The sequence below is a fragment of the Monopterus albus genome, unplaced genomic scaffold (assembly GCF_001952655.1).
Source record: "Monopterus albus unplaced genomic scaffold, M_albus_1.0 scaffold37.1, whole genome shotgun sequence".
NCBI lineage: Eukaryota > Metazoa > Chordata > Actinopteri > Synbranchiformes > Synbranchidae > Monopterus > Monopterus albus.
The window spans coordinates 37156-57114 of NW_018127917.1; the positions used below are offsets into that span (position 1 = coordinate 37156).

Below are 19959 nucleotides of genomic sequence, written 5' to 3' on the forward strand. Positions count from 1 at the left end.
TGCATTTGCTGCTTAAAGTGCCTTAGATTTTGTGTTACTTATTTATCTACTTTATATTTCATTTGTATTTTGTGGCATTCATGTGGACGGCAAAGTAAGAATTTCACTGTACAGGGAAACACGTTTCCTAACTGTGCATATGACAAATAAACACTTTGACTTTGATATGACCCCTTCCTACTTGACAGAACGTTTAATGTCTGGCAAGCATAACAATTCACTCCAGTCTAGTGGTCAGTTTCTTCTAGATGTTCCAAGATCCAGATGTAAGAAGCTTGGTGATCATGCCTTTTCAGTGGAACTGAACTCTCTACCATTGGTCATTCATACTATTACAGAGCTGGAACTGTTCAGGTCCAAACGAATGACCTACTTATTTTCTCTTGCTTTTAATTCCCCAGTAGAGCTCTAACACTTTCTTTTTAGAATGGCAGAGGGATTGGGACAGTAGGATAACAGGGCAAAATACAATATATGCAAAAAGAAGGATAAGGCATGTAGGTAACATGTAGAAATAACAGAGATGAAAAGCTATAACAAGGTTATGATTGGGGCATGCAAGGCTTAATAAGACAATGCATTTGAAAGGAAAACATCCAAATGGTTTGTGTGAGTACTTTTAAATAGGAACGAGTTAAACGTTTTATGTGAGTGTCAAATATATAATGTGGAAAAGGAAGCTAAGAGAAGGGGAAATGGCAGAATTGACTTTTGAGTATTTATTCAGTTATAAAGGTGGGTGTTTTAATATATTATTCTTGAGCGATGCAAGGCTGCTGGATAGAGTTTAGGATTATTATTAGCATGTGTAAGTATTATTGGGTTTGGGTAAATAATTCTGCTCCACACTCCAGCATGGTAGGTGGCGGTAATGCACCTTAAAGTTGTTTGCCACCAGGTTGTCGTCCCCCGTTAAACGAGAAAAATAATAGTTCCGTATGATTGTTTCTAGGGGGGCAATATAGCGACGTGGAATTGCTTCCTGTGGCGGATTACTAACATAGCCAGTGTTGCTTAGCGTTTTACCTGAATAGGTGGATCAGAACAAAAATTCAATAAAACTAAATAATTGAAATGCTTGCTTCTAGCAAACTGTTAATTCGGCTCCAGTGTGTTTTCCGTTTTTCACACGTTGTATAAATGGGTGCATATTATTGTGCCATATGTAGGCAGACAACATTCAAAGGGAAGACACACGTCTTCGGAAAGAATCACCAAAGCAGATTGAGAGTGGTTCTTCTCAAATTTTTAGAAAAGGTAAGTAGGTCAACTGATTCTTACTGCCGACTAACATTTTGAGTATTGTGTGCTCGTATTTTCTTTCACTTTGGTGAACCTAGCCTTTTGGTGTACTAGCCGCATTGCTATAGCTGCTAACCGTCGTCGAAATCAAAACGATCAAGTTGTGTCACCCCATCACGGACACTGTATCTACCACACACACACACACACACGGATTTATAGCAATTTTTGGGTTTGCACTGCTAGATTTTATCGTAGAAACATTTGCGTTTTTTAGCAATACAGTCTAAGGTTATATATACTATAATATACTATATTATAGTATACACTGTACACAGTGTAAACTCAGTAGTTTACTGGGAAGTCTAACTAACTTGCAATAAATCTTCCCTTTATGAAGGTTCAAACTGTTTTAGAGGGATAGTGATTCAAGTATATGGTTATTTTGGAAGATATGGTTTGCGGTGCTGTTGAATTGTATTGCATTATACCAACGGGTGTTTGCTATTTTGGCCACATCAGTTATCTCAGGGTAGACTAATAAATGGAAGCATTTTTGTATAATGCAATATAGCACAACAACACCACAAATTATAGCCTTTAAAACGATCTTACAGTAGAACCAACACCTCTCTAAAGCAGGTAAAATAGTCTTAGACAGGTGGACACAATGAACTACCAGCTGAGTGTATGTGACTTTGTGATCTTTGTATTTTACTCTATAATCCACCATCTGTAGATGTAATCCAATATTACTAATAACACCTCAAACTACAGCCTCCAATATGACCTATACAACTTTTTAATCTTTATGAAGCTGGAATTTATTGCAGGCCTGTTTATTAGACTGCGTTACTCTTCTAGTATTCGAATGTAACTTTTATGTTTTCTGTGTTTGGTTCATCCACTGTCTCCCAGGTGAAGGAAGCTCGCCGAACACTTAAAAAACCCCAAGTAGAAAAGTTTGAGAGCACCCAGCACAAGAAGACATTCTGGTGCTACTGTTGTGGGCTTGAAGTAGAACGAAACATCACAGATGGCAACATGACAGTGCTGTACGGAGGCCTGTTAGAACATATGTGCACGTAAGCTTTGTTTGATTCAACCTTTAATTAGCTATTTTGTTTGTCTGGGAGTGCTTTGATGGTTTTTACTGTGTTTTTTATAGCCACCCCCTGACAGAGAATATATTAACTGGCAATTTCTGATTACAGTTCTTAACCTACCTTGCTACTCCTAATGAGTGAATTAAAACTTAATGAGTTAATGAGGTTCTGAGACTTGACGAGTAGTGTGGTGCCCCGACTTTTACCACAGTCCCTGTTTAATTTAGTTTCTACTTTTTAAGCTCTTGAAACAAAATGTAACCATGTATTAACCTTTGACGTTTGCTGCTGAAGTTGTATATATTTATTTTCCCTTCAAAATTCAACAAAATCTGTAATTTGCCCAGAGTCTGCATACAGCTATAGTAAAATGTAGATGTGGCTTGTTTTGCCCAAACAACTTGACATTTGTCAAATGTTTGAAATTCTTATACTCATTCTCACTCGTTCTTATGAATATTTGTAATAAATTACTTGTTTCTTCTGGTTGTTGGTTGACATAACAAATGTATTTGGTCTTAGCCCAGAGCACAGGAAGAATACACACAAATTCTGGTGGGACAATAAGGCTGACCCAAAACTTAGAGACAAGGTCATCATTACTGAGGAGGACATTGAAAGGTAGACCTAACAAGCTAAAAAGTCTACATTAATATAATGTTTTTTGAAAAAGAATTGCATGGTTCATGGTTTGTTTTGTTTAGGTTTAAAGCTGAGGTGGCAAACGTGTTGGAATCATTTGTAGAGAAGGAGGATGAATTAATTAAACAGGTAATGCATTTGTTTTCAATGAACATAGCATTAACCTTAATGACAACTAACTCTACAGCCAATGCTACACTACAATATTAAAGACTGTTCTGAAGAATGATATTTAAAGCAGGATGGTAAACTTTTTCTTTTCATTCCTGCAGCAAGCTGATTATATCCGGGCCCAGGAGAAGCATCGTCATGAGGTCCTTCAGTCTCTTTTAGAGGTTTGTTTTCCATGGATGTAGTGGCAGTATCCATCACTGTGGTATTGACTGTAGTTTTTCATGATTTTGAGTTGCACTGTAAGATAGGAAATCCCACCATTCTCCCGCTAAATGATTGTAACCACCAACATAAGAGCCCTCTGGAGATCCTGTTTAACTTAGTAAAGTGGCTGGTGAAACCTTGTCTATTGGCCAGAGTAGTTTAAGAGCAAAGTATTTCCCCTCATTAGACGATAGGAAAGGTATTAGTTTAAAACCTACTCAGAGATGGTGAAAATGGGTTGAAGCTTAAAGAGAAAAATAAGTATGTTAATGGAGAATTAACATTTGGGAAAGTAGTCTTTGTGGATTGTGATGATAAGTATTGATATGAAGCATGATTAGAGGTCAGACTTCCTCTGTGAAACCACTGTTGGCTTTTCCTGAATCAATATCAGCGTGACGCAGAGCCAGAGTTGTTCAATGGACCCAACAGCACCGACATGTCTGCAAAGGATTCTGTCAGGTAACGCTGTGTCTCCCTGTGACACTGGATGCATTTTTTGCATTGTATCATCCATAGCACTTGAAATTACTCTTGCTTGCTTGGGGCTCATCTTATTGTCTGGGGAACAGCTTTCAGTTTACATCTCAGAGATCCGATCAGCAGGTGGGGACCAGCTTTGTCGACTCAATGGTCGAAGTACCGTGGGCTGCCCCAGGACAAGGCCTCACTTTCATAGGTTATCAGGTAGACTGACAGCTATTACAGCAAAGTGTTTAATAATTACCTTTTTTTTAAAAAAAACACAAACACAATAACCTAATTTAATCTCTGTTACAGGATTCATCAGACAGTGGAAATGTTCACACAGGTACGGTGATCGGTTTATGTAATGGTTGGGTTTATTTATTACAATTTTATATCATAGATATGTCTAGAAAATGTTTACTGTCTTTAAAATTCATTCCAGTTGATCACACTCATCTGGATTTGACGGGTTTGATAGATGTATATTTATTAGGCCTTACCACTGAGGATTATTATACTTCACAGGTGCCGTCCCTCCCTGGCTCCAGGACGATCCTCTGGAGGGAACCTCCGGCGTTGCAGCACATCCAGAGATTGGCCCATCGCTCCAGGAGTTCCTTAAACAGAGTAGGAATCATGCATACAGATTTTTTTTAAGATGTGTGTTATGTAAATTTGTTGGTGGCTGAGCTGTTTGCCCAAAGAAATGTTCCAGCTTAATGATAATTTTCATGAAACTGATTTTGAATTTTCAGGAGAAGAGCAATTATGAGCAGTTTTTTTTTTTTATCAGTTACATTACTTATGGAAAATGTGGAACTATGATTTTATGCCTTGATATGCTTGAGGACTTTAACTTTTGTTGCATTACTGCCATATATACATTTAGGTACTAGTGTTGTGCCTTTATAATCAAAGCAGTAATATGTTGGTTTCTGATCTTAATCTTAGTCAGTCTCAGTGATACAAAGACTATGTCAATTTCGACTTTAATAAAAACCTTAAAAAAGATTAATCTAGTTAAAAAGGCCTCACCTGTCTTTTGCCAGAGGAGCAAGAGAAGCTGAAGAAGCTTCCACCGAACAGAGTCGGGGCCAACTTCGATCACAGCTCACATACAGACGCCAACTGGCTTCCCTCCTTCGGCAGAGTGTGGAACAGTGGCCGGCGCTGGCAGTCCAGGTGAGATCACAGCACTTGCCACAACACCAGTGTGTGAGAGAGACAGAACAATGACAAATTTAAGATTGTTACATGCACCACTGTACACTTTGATAGAAGATCATCAGTGTGTATGGAAACATACTGCAGTAATGTGATATTTTTTTACATGGTGCTTATTTCTTTTCAGAGTTACTGTATGATCTTTTCCTGAAGTGTTTTGCTTTTTTAATCTCATTCTTGCTGAAAACACCATACTTATGATACTCCAGGATCCCTACATTATAAATCTTTATAAATGGGAAAAATTACATATGCAACATGCGCTTAAATTTTGTTGTATGTGTTACAATGACAATAAAGGATTATCTTATCTGATCTTATATAACTACGAGCTGCATTCCCTCTTCCTAGATGTCAGATGAGTAATGTGTTTGTGCACAAACTAAATGTATAGATCTATATGGTACAGAAGTGAGATTGTACAGAGGCTGCAAACACTTTTTACCTACTGAGAGTGACCATCATTGATTTAACAGCTAACGGAGATTTTTGAAAGCAAAAAATATCTGTGTGACAGTAACATGCCAAAACGGTCAGTGGAAAACAGCTCATTGTTATTCTGCTGCTAGCGACGACTTCCACACTAATGTAATTTGTAATTTATTAGTGGTCATCATGGCAACAGCACAATAACTTTTTTTTTTTTTTTTTGTATCCCAGTAGTATTTTAGCACTTGTTAACTCAAGCAAGCTGCCAACATGTACATACTAAAACACTTTTTAATTAAATACATTCTACTCTAAATACATACGACTCTCACCGATACTGGGCTATAACAACTCAGTCGTTAGGGGACATTGTTGGCCTTCAAAAGGACTGAAACCATACCGAGGGGGATAAATATCTCCGGCTCAACACCAGTCAGTCAGAACTGAGGAAGCCTCTTGGATGAGAGGTGAAACGTCTTTGACCTAGAAATCTAGTCCAGTTGATTTTTTTCTAAGTTTTTTCAACATTCTACTGTATTTCATTAGTATTCGAGGAAGAGTAGGCCTACAGGGTAAATTCCATCTGCTGTCCCTGAGCAAACATTAAAAAGAGACAGTATTTAATTTTCAGCTCAGTAGATTAAATTCATTAGTCTTAGCATGTTAATGTGATTTTATTCTTTTTTTCAACAGACACCAATTCAGAAAAGAGGAAAGGCAGAAGAACAAACAGAAGAGGAGGACAAGTGAACATGGCACTGATAGTCCAAAAAAAAGCAAAAATGATTGAACAGACAAATTCTGACATTTAAAATTTAAGGCTGTTATAATTCATGTGAAGGAGCTGTTATACTATGTTTCTTATACTTAATTGAAATGCTTGGATTGACTAGACACCCCACTGTTGATCTATAGCCAGATTGAAAAGTGTATTTATGGGAAATGTAATGTAACCTTTATAACATAAAGGGGAATGTTTGCAGTAAAGAAACATGCTTAGACCATCGGTGAGTGTTTACTGTGTCTACTGACAATAGAAAGTTGCGTTTGATAATTGCATTTTTTTAATATAAAAACTACATTGACTGGCTCAACAACGAATTGATGCTGCCCCTTAATTGGTCACTGAGCTACTCAGTTGGATCAAAAGGGAAGTGTGACCACAGACAAAGAAATCGGAAAGAAAAGCCAAAGTTCATTTCCTGTCTAGATTCTTTATGGTTAGAACGTCACGGCTCTTGCAACTGTTCTGGTCAGTGACCAGCAGGGGGCACTAGCCACTCAACATACAAAAGCAGTTACTGTGATAAGTTGACATCACTGAATAACACTGTTTTTGTTCATAATCTCGAATACACATGATACCAGAAGCAGCTCTGTTTTTTGTAGTGACTGCTGAACAAACGATGAGCCTTCATTTCCTTTTTCACATCATGATATGTGATGAATCCTGAGAAAGGCTTGAAGGCTGCATATGGAAATGTCACTATGATATAGGATGTGATAAAATATATACACATTTTTATCTCAATAGATTCAGCATTTTAAATTGTCCTTTTGGTTTTCTTCTTTATTTTAGAAAGAAGGTGCTAGTTTGTGTGTCATTTCAATTGGCAACAGAGCATGACTTGTAAAACATGATGTGACAAATAAAAAATATTGTGGTAATTGTAACGTAGGTACATAATGTCCTCCATTATGTACCTACGCACAAAATCCATGATGAAAGCTTGATTTGCTACATGAAAAAGGCCCAAAAGATGCATCCTGTTCTCTTAAATGCATCCATGAGGAAAATAAATTTTGCTACAGCAGAACTAATTAAAATAAGAAATCACCTTAAAGGGGTTTGTAATAAGGCATAATTGTTTGGTTCCCAAAATTTGTAATCCAGATATAAAAACAAATACAGGAAGGGCGATTTTGCAATATATGCAGTGGTTGCACTGGTTAAGTAGAATATCAGCATAACGACTGATGAATGGCAAAGAGCAGGAAATGCAACGTCCTATATTCCACTTCCTGACCTTGCAGTGGGCCTTTCTCTTAGGCCTCTTCTCTATAGCAAAGTGTAATGAGTCTCCTGTGTACCCTGGGTAGATGGGTGTGGAGCTCAGTGCAGCTGCAAGGCTGTATGGGGATACAACGTGTAGCTGATCTATTCTTAGCTCTGTGACAGCATGGTTATGGCTGATTCAGTGCCAATGGAAGAAAGGAAGGGGATTACCTTGTGTAAATTTGACTGCAGAATAAACTGTTGCCGTAAATACTTTCTCCACATGTTGGTGTCAGTGCTCTATATATGTATAAAGTGTTCTGTTACTTACATCAGTGTATGGTTTGCTATAGTTTCTGTGAAGGATATATTGACAGCACAACAGCTACCCTTGGCAGTGAAGAATGGGAGGGGAGAAAATGCACGTGTACTGGGCGTTTCTTGAAGTAATCCACGGTCCAATCACAGGCGCACATTATAAACAAGGCCTAATTTATGAGTGCTGATTGGCTATGCCGAATGGAGGTGGCCAATCGCCTAAATGACAGGCGCTCAGCTGGCCGTGAAGCCTCGCCCAGTACATACTGCCTAGCAAACCCCGGAAACGTTCTCGCTTAAAGGAGCAGAGGAGGAATTTCAGGCAAAGGTTGAAGCAACGAAAACAGTTCTGAGCACAAAAAAGACAGGCACAAAGAGGAAGGGACGTAGTCAGCCAGCAAGAACGCAAGATATGTTGCAACACAGACTGGGAGGACAGGGCTGAAACTGTCCGATTATCTTACTCCTTAGACAGTTAGGCTAACTAACGGCTTGTGGCTTCGAAGTCGATTTTCGCCCCATAACGGTGGTTACCTGGAATCGGACAGCGTAGCACAGAGATAACAAAAGGCCAAACTCCCAGACGATAGGAACGCTTCAGTTCAGACTACCACACTGTTTTCCCTTCCGAGTCCACCTCGTTTTTGTTCGGTGAGTACGCTTCAGAATCTTCGAATCTGGTAATTCAGCCAGCCTTCTGCTTTGTGTGAACTTTAAAGATGGCTATATATGGAAATTGCATTAAGGTTCAGGCTATTTCGTCATTTCTGAATGGTTGCAGTTAGCGTTTGCACGCTGAGCATTCAGGTCTTCACGGTCATCTTTTGCTTAAATCAATTGAGAATCCGAGTGAAGAATGACAGGAATCAAGTCAAGGCCAGCTGATGACCTGACAGCAGCAGCTTGCTTGCAAGGTGTAGGGGGCGTTCCCTTGCTTTGTCTGCCCTCCTCACTCTTTCTTTATGTGTATATGCATGTATGCGGTGGTTTGGGGACAGTGATAGAAAACTCAGTGTATAAATCATCATTATGGGTGTGTGTCTCTCATTAATGTCTTAAGTGCATGTGTAAAAATGTAATTTTGTTACAATTGCACTCCCATGCCCTCCTGGTACTGCAAATATGGGCTGTGCAGGAAGGAGAGATTATGATTGTAGTTCAGTGGGTGCAGTGATGGTGATCACTGTAAAGCTTACAGGAGAGAAGATAGCTCTGGGTGCAGTGGGCGTATTGTTCCCTTGGATTGCACTTGGAAGTTGCTTTGCATTATGCAGTGAAGAGAGCACTGATTTTGGCATCAGACTCTTGTTACAGTATATTTAAAAATAATTAAGTTTTAGAATAGAATGAATTATTACAGTGTTACTATGTCTAGCTGCAGTGCCCTGCCTCCTATTGTCATGAGATGCAGGGCATAATGGCATTGACATACACATTAAGCTCACATGTAGGCTAAGCAGTCAGAGTCTGCATCACCCATATATACATGTGCATATGGGAATCCACTACCTGCCTCACATGTATGTAAGTAGAAGATTTCTGCACACACATGCATGCCTTGCTGCAGAAAATCCACCTGCAAGTCTACGTTTTACTCTCTTTTGCTTGTCCTTGCATTGCTGTGACAGCCACTCCCCACCTCTCTGTCTGGGCGAAACCAGTGGGCTTTGTCCTCAGCTGAGTGTGGCGTCATGTGGAGCTTTAATGTAACCAGCCTTGAAGGTGAGGTGCATGTTGTGCAGTTGCCCTGGGTCCGGGCTTCCTGTGACCACATTTACAGATTGGCTTAAGTTCTTCAATGTTAAAACAATAAAAGAGAAGAAATGAATTCAGTCTATTCAGGTGAAACAAAGAAACTGAGAAAAATCCTCTCATCAAAACAAAAGGAAGGGGGGTAGGGATCAAAAACTCAGCAAGATGAAGGTGGGACATTTTTAGCATGGACGGAAAAATCGCACCAGGAATCCTCAAACTTGTCTGTTTGCTTACTTCAAAATGTATAAGTGCCAAGATATTCAACCTCAGCAAAATGTATGGTGTTTATGGTTTGCTTATTGCCCAGCCACTTAACACTGAGTTAAGTAAGAGTGTGGCCATGAGTAGTCATGTGTTATCTCATGGTTATATATGGAGCCACCCTAGTAAGGCTGTTTAGAAGACGAGATGATGTGTATGATCAACATGAGCCTTGTAATACTTAATGAGCCCAGTTCTTCACAGACTAGACCCAGGTTTACAGTGTTACAGCCTTTTGTCAAGCATTGGCCTTCTTACTTTGCCTGAAGTTATGCTACAATATACATTAAGGGTTAAGGGACACCGTGCATCCAACCTGTGTTTGAACAAATAGATTACCAGTTGTGGCCATTTGATTGAGTGGTTAGATTTCATGACTGCGATTATCTGTTTAGCATCTGTACCTGGCAGTGCTTTGTATATATGTGTGTGGAAAGGGGGTGGCCGTTAAACACTTTGAGATGACGAAGGCTTGTTGCCAGCCTTCCATAGTGTCGCTGCAGGAATTGGTGCCAGAGATTACAGATGATTATTTAGGTTAGATCCAGTTCTCAGCATTGCTCTGGCGTTCTATTGGACTATAGTGCGTGCTGAGTGTGAATCAATGTACGTATTGTATTTGCATCCTTAAAGTGCTAATTTACCTCTGTTTAATTGTACGGGCAGGGAAGTGCTAATAATATAGCTCTATAAGCATCCATCCATCCATTTTCAACCTCTTAGTCCCTGAACGGGGTCACGGGGGGGGGTTGCTGGAGCCAATCCCAGCCGGCAATCGGGCGAAGGCGGGGTACACCCTGGACAGGTCACCAATCCATCACAGGGCTGCTCTATAGGCATGAGTACAGTATATCACTGTGAATACATGCTTTATTGCATAGCCTTAAGCCATTACAAAGAACCAGTACTGACTGGAAAACTACAGGAACAATGTTTCTCTTGTCTTACAATACAGAAATGCTGCCTGTCTTAGTAGCTTCCCTGTAATGTAGGTTTCCTTTCTATATGTTAATTTAAACCTTGACCTGCCAGTTGTGCACAGAAATAAAGGTCCCCCATTCACATGATCCCTCATGTGCTATAATCAATATAATGGCACTAATAAAAGACCTTTTTTTTTTTACTTATCCCACTTGATCCTCATCTTCTTTCTTTCACAATAACCACTTATTCCTGAGCTCCTAATATAGTTTTTGTGCAGATTTGACTTAGGCCGCTTTAAACATGAAACCTGTACTTATGCCTCTGGCATTTACACACACTAATGCACTAGCTAAACCTAGCTTCAGTCTTACCATTAAATGTCAGCTAGTCCCCCTTAATGGCCTGACAATAGGAGTCATTAGTTAGGCCTCTTGAAAACCTGCAGTGTCCATGTTCTTGTAACCTTGTTCTCTATAGAATCGACTGTGGGAAAACAGATTCATCTGTTTGTGGGAAACTGAATGGAATGCCTATCAATTCAAGGATGCTTGGAATAAGTGAGTATTAGGACACTGTTTTGAAGTCTAAGTCTTTGCCAGTGGAACGAAGACTCAAAATAATGAGTCAACTAAGCATTTTTTCAAGGATTTGATTCATGTGAGGTTTTATATTTCAATATGTAAAGCCCAGTCCAGCCCAAAAAGCTTCAACAGGTGCAACACCATGTTCTATCAGGCCACTTCTGCCAGGAATTGACCTTGCGGAGTGTTAGCATTGCATGTTAGATGCCAGCGTTGTCTAAATAGTGGGACTGAGCTTATAACCTAATAAAGTGTTTTTTTAGAGCACATTCTGGCAGACATTGGCCCCGCTGAGGGACAGTGTAGTCGTAGGTTACTCATTGACTAAAGATATTGAGATCTGGTTTAAAACTATTTGATAAGGGACATCATTATTTTATTCATCTGGGGATTGAAAACCCCCAAAGAAAGATTACACGACCTTGTGTTTTATTAATGGAAACCAGCATCACACCTTTTGAGAAACAGTTTCTTTTTTCTTAGATTTGTGGCTCCGTAGCCTTTATTTCAACATAGTCTAGAGAGAGGGGCCAGGATGGCAAGGTGACAGTACCACCTGCTGAATAAATCAACGTGGTTTGACATTACACCCTGAGAGGCAAAGTGTGGCGATATCAAGTTCGGTACAGTGTGGGTATGTGAGAGTTTTTTGGTTTTATTTATCCAAACTATTCTTAGGAAAACTAACTTTATCTGTTGTGTAAAATGTGTAATATGTATTTTTTGGTAATAACCAGCTGTTGCAGGACCTTTATATTCAACCTCATGGGTGGAATTGATGACAAACAGATGTCTAAAATCCAGTGCTGGGAGCCTCAAAAGTGGGTTGAGTTTCATACTTGGTCCTAACAGGCTAAATATAACTCTATGTATATAGCTTGCAAACCATTTAGTCTGTTGATATGGCTTCCATACAAGTCCAGGAATCAATGAATAGATGTTGGAAGGCACAGGTACCTCTGTGCTTTATATAGGCCAACACAGAGCTTATCAAGCAAAGACCTGCTCCCTCTCTTCCCCTCTCCTTTTCGTCTTGTTCCCTCTGTCCGTTACTCTCTAGTATGCTGTCATTTGTCTAGTTCCTCCTGCCTGGCATCAAAGCCCTCCATCTCTCTGTGCTGCTTTTATTCCCATCTCTCCATCTTGTGGTGGCTCGGTATGTGTGACAGGCCTGGGCCTTTTCATGCATCATTTGTCACACAGATTGACTTTTATACAGAATAAAAGAATGTTGTACCCTTCAGAAAACTGTGACACCCACTCAGAAATGAATTATTAATATCATTTTATAGACTGAAATTGTATGTTTGGTAAAAAAAAAGTGCATGAAATTGTATGTCTTCAAGTAGTACAAGGCTGTGTGTGTGTTTTCCACATTTTAAGCCCAAGTGGAGTGAGTGCTAATCACGTGGCAGGCCTGCAGAAGGAAATGGAGCCCTGATACCTTTTGTTTATCACTGGGGCATAACTGTGTCTTTATTTGTATATTTGCAGTTGTGGTTCATTGGTGTGCTGTAGTGTAAATGTTTGTATGTGTGCCTGGCTGGTTTTGTGTGTCTCATCAGAGCCGGGGAACAGCTGAGCCTGAGTGTTTTTGTTCAGATTGCAGTGATATGAGCCCATGGCAAGAGCTCTTTTGTTTGTGGCCCATTATAACAAGCAGAGGGCTCCATCAGTATGATGACACACTTGAGAAACAGCCACCAGTTGGGCTGAAGAAATGAAACTTTAAACAAATCTCAGTTTAGGCTCAATATATTGTATAAGTGTCCAGTGTTTCAGTTTGTACTTCACTTTGCACCAGAGGATGTGTCCTAATGACAGTATGTTCTAGCTAGGTATTAGTGAGCTACATATCAAAGAAAGTGATCATTTTATCCTTCCCTTTCAGAGCTCAGATGGCAGGCTAGAGTACATTCAGCCAGTACCAGTCTTAGTGGTGCAGAACCAGCATACTGTGTGAGTTCCCCAAGCATGAAAGGGAAAAAAGGAATTGATTTAAGCTGAAAGAATATGCAGAGAAAAAAATAGCCTAAGGCCAGGAGACGGGGAGAGAGGAAGAAACACAGATGTGGAGGTGAAGAGAGAGGGAAATAGACAAAAAGACAGGCAGCTGAATTCAGGGTAAAGGAGAGGGAATGGAGCCGAGGTGGAAAGAGAGCGAGAGCTTTATTTCCTGTCCTCCATGAATAGGCAACATATTTCTGTGGAACATTCCATCCTCTGAGCTGGCCCAGCCTGTCACCAAGTCTCAGGGTGCCACACTCCTCCCCATCTCTGCATTTCTTCCCTTTTCACTCTCCTTTCTCATTGGGAACCTTCATCAGTCAGTGCCATCAATCACTACTTGGTGTTTGTCCTACTCTTCCCTTTAATTCCCATATTTTCTCAGCAGGTGAACTAAGTGTAGAGTGTTTCGTCCAAACTTAAACCAAACATTACTTATAGCAGTGATGAAATTTAATCACAGGAGCCGATTACAGGATACACAAAGGAAATGTTTGCACACTTGCTAAATCTAGTCATCTCACATTTTTTACAGCATTTTTAACAGCAGCGTTTATTTTCTGCATCTGCCCAGTGTAAACATAAGCCCAAATCTGAAATATAACCCTGGCATAATGAAGTGAAAACAAATGGGGTTTTCATTGGCCAAACATAATTAGCTGGTTTGCTTAAATGGCAAGGAGAACAAAGTATTAACACATATGCACACAGTTTTGTATGGGCAGTAAAGATAAATACTTAAATAAGTTTCTTTTTTCAGCTTTGTGAGCTTATTTGTCTACAGCTGGTCAAACGTTAGTTTCCGGCGAGAGTTCATCTCACCAAATTGTTATAGTGCTGTAGAAATTCAAATATGAAGAAAACACTGTGGGCTAGAACCAATCTACACAAGCAGGCCATCTGATAATGGTAAAGTTTTAGTTGTGGGATTTTGGGTGGAGTTACATTAGTCAAACTGGCAGGTTAGGGATCCCTTCTACTGTAAAGTCCAGCTGCCTGAATAAATGAAGGTGGATGTACAGGACTGTCTGGTCTGGAGAGTGTCCTCTACACCCTGAAATACTGAAACCAGAACGTAGTTAATGTTATTACCATGTGGTGATGCATTATAACGGAGGCTGCTGAAAACAGAAAACAGAGACTGAGACATAGGCCTGTGCTGTATAAGTGAGAAAGCCAGTTTTACATGTCCACTTTAAACTTTAGTCCTGTCAGTGGTGTAGCACTGACTGACTTATGCTGGACAGTCCAAAGGAGGCTAATAAATGAATTTCACACACTGATGGTTGTCCTTCCAAAAATATTATTAATCCAGTAAAAACAAGTGGTGGAAGAGGTACTCAGATCCTGTACTGAACTAAAAGCAGCAGTGCAACAGTATAAAAATACTCTGTTAAAAGTAAAGGTACAAAAGTATCAGCATCAAAACATACTGATTTGTTTTGATGCTAGTTTTATCATATTTATACAGTATTTTTGTATTCATCTGAAAAGTAACTAGTAACTAAAGTTATAAAATAAATGTAGTTGAATAAAAAGTAAAATATTTGCCTCTAAAATGTGAAGTTGAAATATGAAGTACTCAAGTAAAATACAGTTCGTTCCACTGTTTGGTTGCTGCTCGCTCTCAACACACATTTACGGGAGAGATGTACACCTGTTAAAGAAAACACACGGCTCCACTTGTGTGCTTCTACGCTCCTGTCCAAATCCCACCCCCACCCCCAAACATGCACACACTTTCCTTCCCCACCCTTCCTCCACCTCCCCTCTTCCTCTATTCATTTTGTTCTCTCCCTGTTGAAGGAGGAGGATGCACTGGACCTGTATTTTTGATGTTAATACTAGTCATCTAAAACTAGGTTTTGGGCTGGTAGTGTCAAATCGAAGCTCACCAGCTTTTGAAGGCTGTGACTGTTTAGAGCTGGTGGGTAACCCCCTGCGCGTACACACACACACACACATACAGCTGGTGTCACTTTGTATACAGTGTGCATCTGTGTGTGTGTGTGTGTGATGCATTGTTATAGCCTTACTCCCAAGTCAGGACTGCATCAGTGTTTGTGTTTGATGGAATGTGAGTGTGTGTTTTCAATGCTGCTTTCTCCTCAGCTGCACTCAGAGTGCCCTGCAATGGGGGAGGGTCTTCATAGAAAACACACACCCTTTTTGGCAAATATGGAAGGCAACGTGGGCTCTTAAAGGGGCAGAACTGTGTGAGATTATGCTGGTGTATGCTAAAAACTCAAAGTCCAAAATACAGCGCTGCTTGTGAGGAGAGAGTTCTCATTATAAGTTGTTTTTTCTTTTACAAGCTTTCATGTCAAAAGCAGCCGCAGCAGCTGAAACCTGGCCTCATTTCAATCATCCTGTCAGTTTATCTTCTTCTGTCTGTTTTGGTGTCTCTGACTTTTACGCCTTCTATAGTCCCGCCTTTCTGCTGTCCCCTATTCCCACAGCTCTATATTTGGAGGTACGTAGCTGAAGACGTGTCTTGTTTTTCAAACATCCTCTCTGCTCACTTCTACTGTTCACACACTCTAAAGAAAAGAAGTGTGACATCCTCCCACACAGATCTATGCATACTGCCTCCATCTATAAGAACATGTAGAGAAGAAGCATTTAGTCAGTTAATCAGCTATTTTATAAGTGATTGTTTCAGTCAGTTTTTCTTGTCAGAATACCAAACTTTTCCTCTGAAATCTTGTTTTATATAATAGCAACTTGAATATGTTAGGGTTTTAGACTGTTGGCTACCCTGAGAAATAACAGTGGGCATTCTTAACTGTACACCACCTATAACCCGATGTCAGCTGGGATCGGCTCCAGACCTCCAGCCAGTAGGTTTGTCTCGCATGTCTCGATCTGATAACAAGTCAGCCCTGCTGCTTTCCTAAATAAGGATCAAATATAACCAGTTAGGTGTGTGTTTGTGTCTGCAACGGGAGAGCCAGGCAGAGCTGTGTGTTAAAAATGTGTTCTAGACGGCTTTAAGTATGCTTTGTGCACGGTGTCTTGAACTTGCCTAGTCTCTGCTCACATTGTGCAAGTGTGAGGTGAGACCACACGCTGCTCACACCAGATCTTGCTTAGTCAGTGTACTGTTCCTTATTAGCTCACAGATGGCAAAATTAACGCACATGTACACAGCTGTGGGCTGCTTCTGGTACTCTGCTGATAAATTTTTTCACGTACACTTTATTTTCTATCTGTAGTCCAGCAGCAGATGAGCCTTGTGCTTATATCAGCTGCAGGCGTTGTGTGCATTTCATGCTGCACACTGAGCATGTGAGAGAATAAGGCAGAAAAGGAAGGAGGAGGGTGAATTACATAGATTTTTGCATCTTTATTCCCCAAGGCATTAACTCCTTTATTAAGTGTTGCTCTTTAACTAACAGACACACATGTGGCTGGCACATTATGGGGAGAGGTTACACAATTAAAACGCTGTACACAAAACATGCTTGAAGCTGTCAATGACGCAGATTTAGCACACAAACACTGTGTGGAGAAAGTGCTCTTTGGTCTTCTACTTCTGCAGAACAGGCCGAACAGGAGCAAGTGGGTGGAGCTTGCCCCCCTTCAGTTCTTCCCCCTGGCCAATCAGAGGCTCTTAACCCCCCTTTTTCCTGTATGCCTTCACTGCTGAGTGAGCAAAGCATGCCTCGCTCTATCAGCTGAGAGGAAACCGACAGAAAGAAAACAGACACCGAACAAGAGGGTAGGATAGTGAGAAAGAGCTGAAAGGAGGGGGCCTGAGAGTAGATGGAGGATGAGAAAGAGGAAAAATGAGAGAAGGGGGAATGCTAGCACGTGAAGTAGCTTTGGTATTCAAGCTGTTTTGGAGGTGTGCGAATGAGAGAAAGGAAGGACCAAGAGCAGGGGGGGCTCTTGAGAAAGAAAAGGAGTGGGAGGGAACAAGCGAGAGGGGTGAGGGTTGCCGATGGGTTTTTGATTTGTGCATGTGTGTGACTGAGGGTGGAGAGAGGTAGACAGGAAGAAAGCAAGATACAGAGAGAGAGAGAGAGAGAGAGAGACAGCACAGGCTACTGGACATCCTGACAAAATAAGTAGAGGGAGGCAGAACAACTTGACTTGTCCCTGTTGTTCTCAGCACCATCTAGAGTGGAGGAAGAAAGCAAAGAGAGAGAGAGAGAGAGAGAGAGAGAGAGAAGGCAGTCTGACCCAGTGGAACAAGAAACAGAGGAGGAGAGAAAGAAAAGTGAGTCACAAATCCAGTCACCAGACGAAATAAAGGAAGGAAAAACAGAGACAGAGAGCGAGGCAGCAAGATAAACTACATCTTTCTTAGAGGGTGAGTGTCACAATTGTCCTGCTGTCAAGTCTAGTGTATTGACGTTGCTCCTGTTGATTGCAGTCATATTGTCAGCTGAGCTCGGGTGACTCAACGTCTCCTAAAATGGCTACATGAATGGCAGAAAGAGATGGAGGGAGGGAGAGGGAGACAGAAAGGTACCCTGTGCGTGTCAAACAGCATTCTCAGTAACTTTGTCACTGAGCCAGCTTAGTTTAGACTGCATGACTCCCCAGCCTGAGCATTGTATGTGTTTGGTGTAACACTTTATCACGTTGAGGTTTGTTGTGTCATGCCAACTTTACCTGTCTTCTTCTGTCACTTTCTGTCTTCCTTTGCTGTTTCCTCTCTTTGTCTGAGGCTCACAAACACTCAGACACAGCTGGCTGTCATTCCATCCACATAATGACATCCGATTTCCACACTCTAGATGGCTCCTGTAATCTAATCAACAGGTGATTGTTTGCAGGGGCACTCAGCAACCTTTTGTGTGCGAGAATGTGTACATAAGTGTGAGTGTTTATCAGCCTTAAGGCACAGTACAGGCCTGGGAGTAGCTTGGGTGGGGTTCTGATGAAAGTTGATGAGACATTTGGGGCATTTAGGCGACTGCTTCATGCTGCTGCCATCACACCTTTGTTAATAGACTCATGTTATAGGTGTAAAGTGAGGACACAATAATGCAGCTACAGATGAGTTTTACAAAAGGCCCATTCAAGATGAAAGCTTAGCTCACTGACTGAAAATAAGTCATTTCAGATCGTCTACAATATTGTGAACTAACCCCATTCAAAGACCAAGTACGAAACAACTTTTGCTTCTCTCATAAGAGATGGTAGCTGGGGCAAAACATTTTAAGAAAAAAGATGCTTTGCAAGATACTTTTCACTATGATCAACACATTGTATTCACTTTATTAAAGTTTAACTCTTGGCTTTTGAAAGTTGTAGACTTGCACTACTACCACATGCCTGAATAAAATATAATATGAACAAAATATTTCTCTTATAGTAATAAAATAGCATCTAAACTAGTAATGCAGCAGGCAAGTCGTCAGACAGCACTAAGCAGAGCAGCTGATGTTTTTTTCATAAACTATTTCTCAAAAGTGGAATACAGCAATTGTTAAAGAGCATCTAGGGGAAAAAATTAATTGTGTAGTGTCTATATTTGTTGCATTTCTGACAAGGACTGCGAGTTGGTTATTGAAATGATTGGTTGTATTTCTTCTTTGTTTCTGCCTGTTTTTCTAAAAGTGATGGTGCTTTGAATGCTGTGCCCTGTGCCTATGTTTGTGTGTCTGAACACTTACATGCATCATCTGGGTGTTGTGATGAATGCACACAGGGCAAATGTCGCTGTGTTTCCTGAGGGTAAGTGCAAGCTGTGAACTCTGCACTCTTCACCCCCATTCATTTTACTGAGAGCTGGTTTCTCGGTTCGAGCCATCAGTGTGCCTCCTAATGACGTTTGTGTTTACCTTTGTGTGCACAAGTGTGTTTTATTCCACCCATGTGCAGTTTTTCTTAGTTTACAAGGAGCCTCGGGGTCATAAGTGTGCTTTTGCCTGTTTTGCAAATATTTTTGCGTAGCACACTGGTGCTTCATTTGCCTCTCCAGTGACAGATGAGTGTCTCAGTCTAACAATAGGCTGTTCAATAGGACTAACCTGGTGTATGTGTAAGCCTGTTGCTGCATGTAGATCAGCACCTTGTTTGCCTTTGCCTACTAACTTAGTTCACACTAACATTTAGTAGCCAAATTATGTTAGGCCTGCAAACAAAATCATTCATTTCTGCTGTGAATCCCAGCTATAGATAAACACAAGTTTTCCTTTATCTTATTTATGTGGGAGCATCATTGTCCAGGGTCGATTCTTAACTAATTCCATATGAGCATTTATATAAGCATGTTTCAGTCTACTCTCTTCCATTAGCCTGAGCCAAATCAAACTGGACTTGTCTTTGTTGGTCCTATTTATCACTTCTCTGGGTCTTTAGGTTTCTGTGCTATAGCAACTTGTGTTATTGTTTTTCACTTGTCTTTGTTTTGCCTACACAGATGTTCTTTCTCTTTTGTGCATGCAAATAAAATAAACCTAACCTTAAAATACAACAAAGTAAAAAAGGCCATTGCAAAATTAATGAATAGTTAGGTGTGTGCGTTAACCAAGAATATTTTTAGCCTTTTAATTATAGATTTAAGTCTGATTATTTCAGTAAATACTTTTTCTGGGCACAGTCATATCCATTTCACTGTGCAGCTTATTTTCTGACAGAGCTATTTGTCCACTGGATCATTTTCAGTTGAAAT

The 19959-nt window shown here is 40.4% G+C and overlaps 2 protein-coding genes across 4 annotated transcripts in view; both read left to right on the top strand.

The window, feature by feature from the left end:
* Nucleotides 1-963: 963 nt before the first annotated feature.
* cenatac (centrosomal AT-AC splicing factor) lies at nucleotides 964-6225 on the top strand (the record flags this gene model as incomplete). Its single annotated transcript, XM_020598195.1, has 11 exons — nucleotides 964-1257; nucleotides 2161-2327; nucleotides 2871-2969; nucleotides 3053-3119; nucleotides 3263-3325; nucleotides 3763-3830; nucleotides 3941-4055; nucleotides 4149-4179; nucleotides 4362-4463; nucleotides 4886-5018; nucleotides 6183-6225. Coding segments are annotated over exons 1-11 (1005 nt in total), but the record flags the coding sequence as incomplete, so codon positions are not given.
* A 1771-nt stretch (nucleotides 6226-7996) lies between these two features.
* atosb (atos homolog b) overlaps nucleotides 7997-19959 on the top strand; it is a 24662-nt gene continuing 12699 nt past the window's right edge. For 2 of the 3 annotated variants that reach the window (XM_020598190.1, XM_020598187.1), the window contains exon 1: nucleotides 7997-8454. The gene's annotated coding sequence lies outside the window, so the exon portion shown is untranslated. Of the gene's footprint in view, nucleotides 8455-17445; nucleotides 17647-19959 lie in introns of all 3 variants that reach the window. The other variant, XM_020598189.1, reaches the window with a different exon arrangement.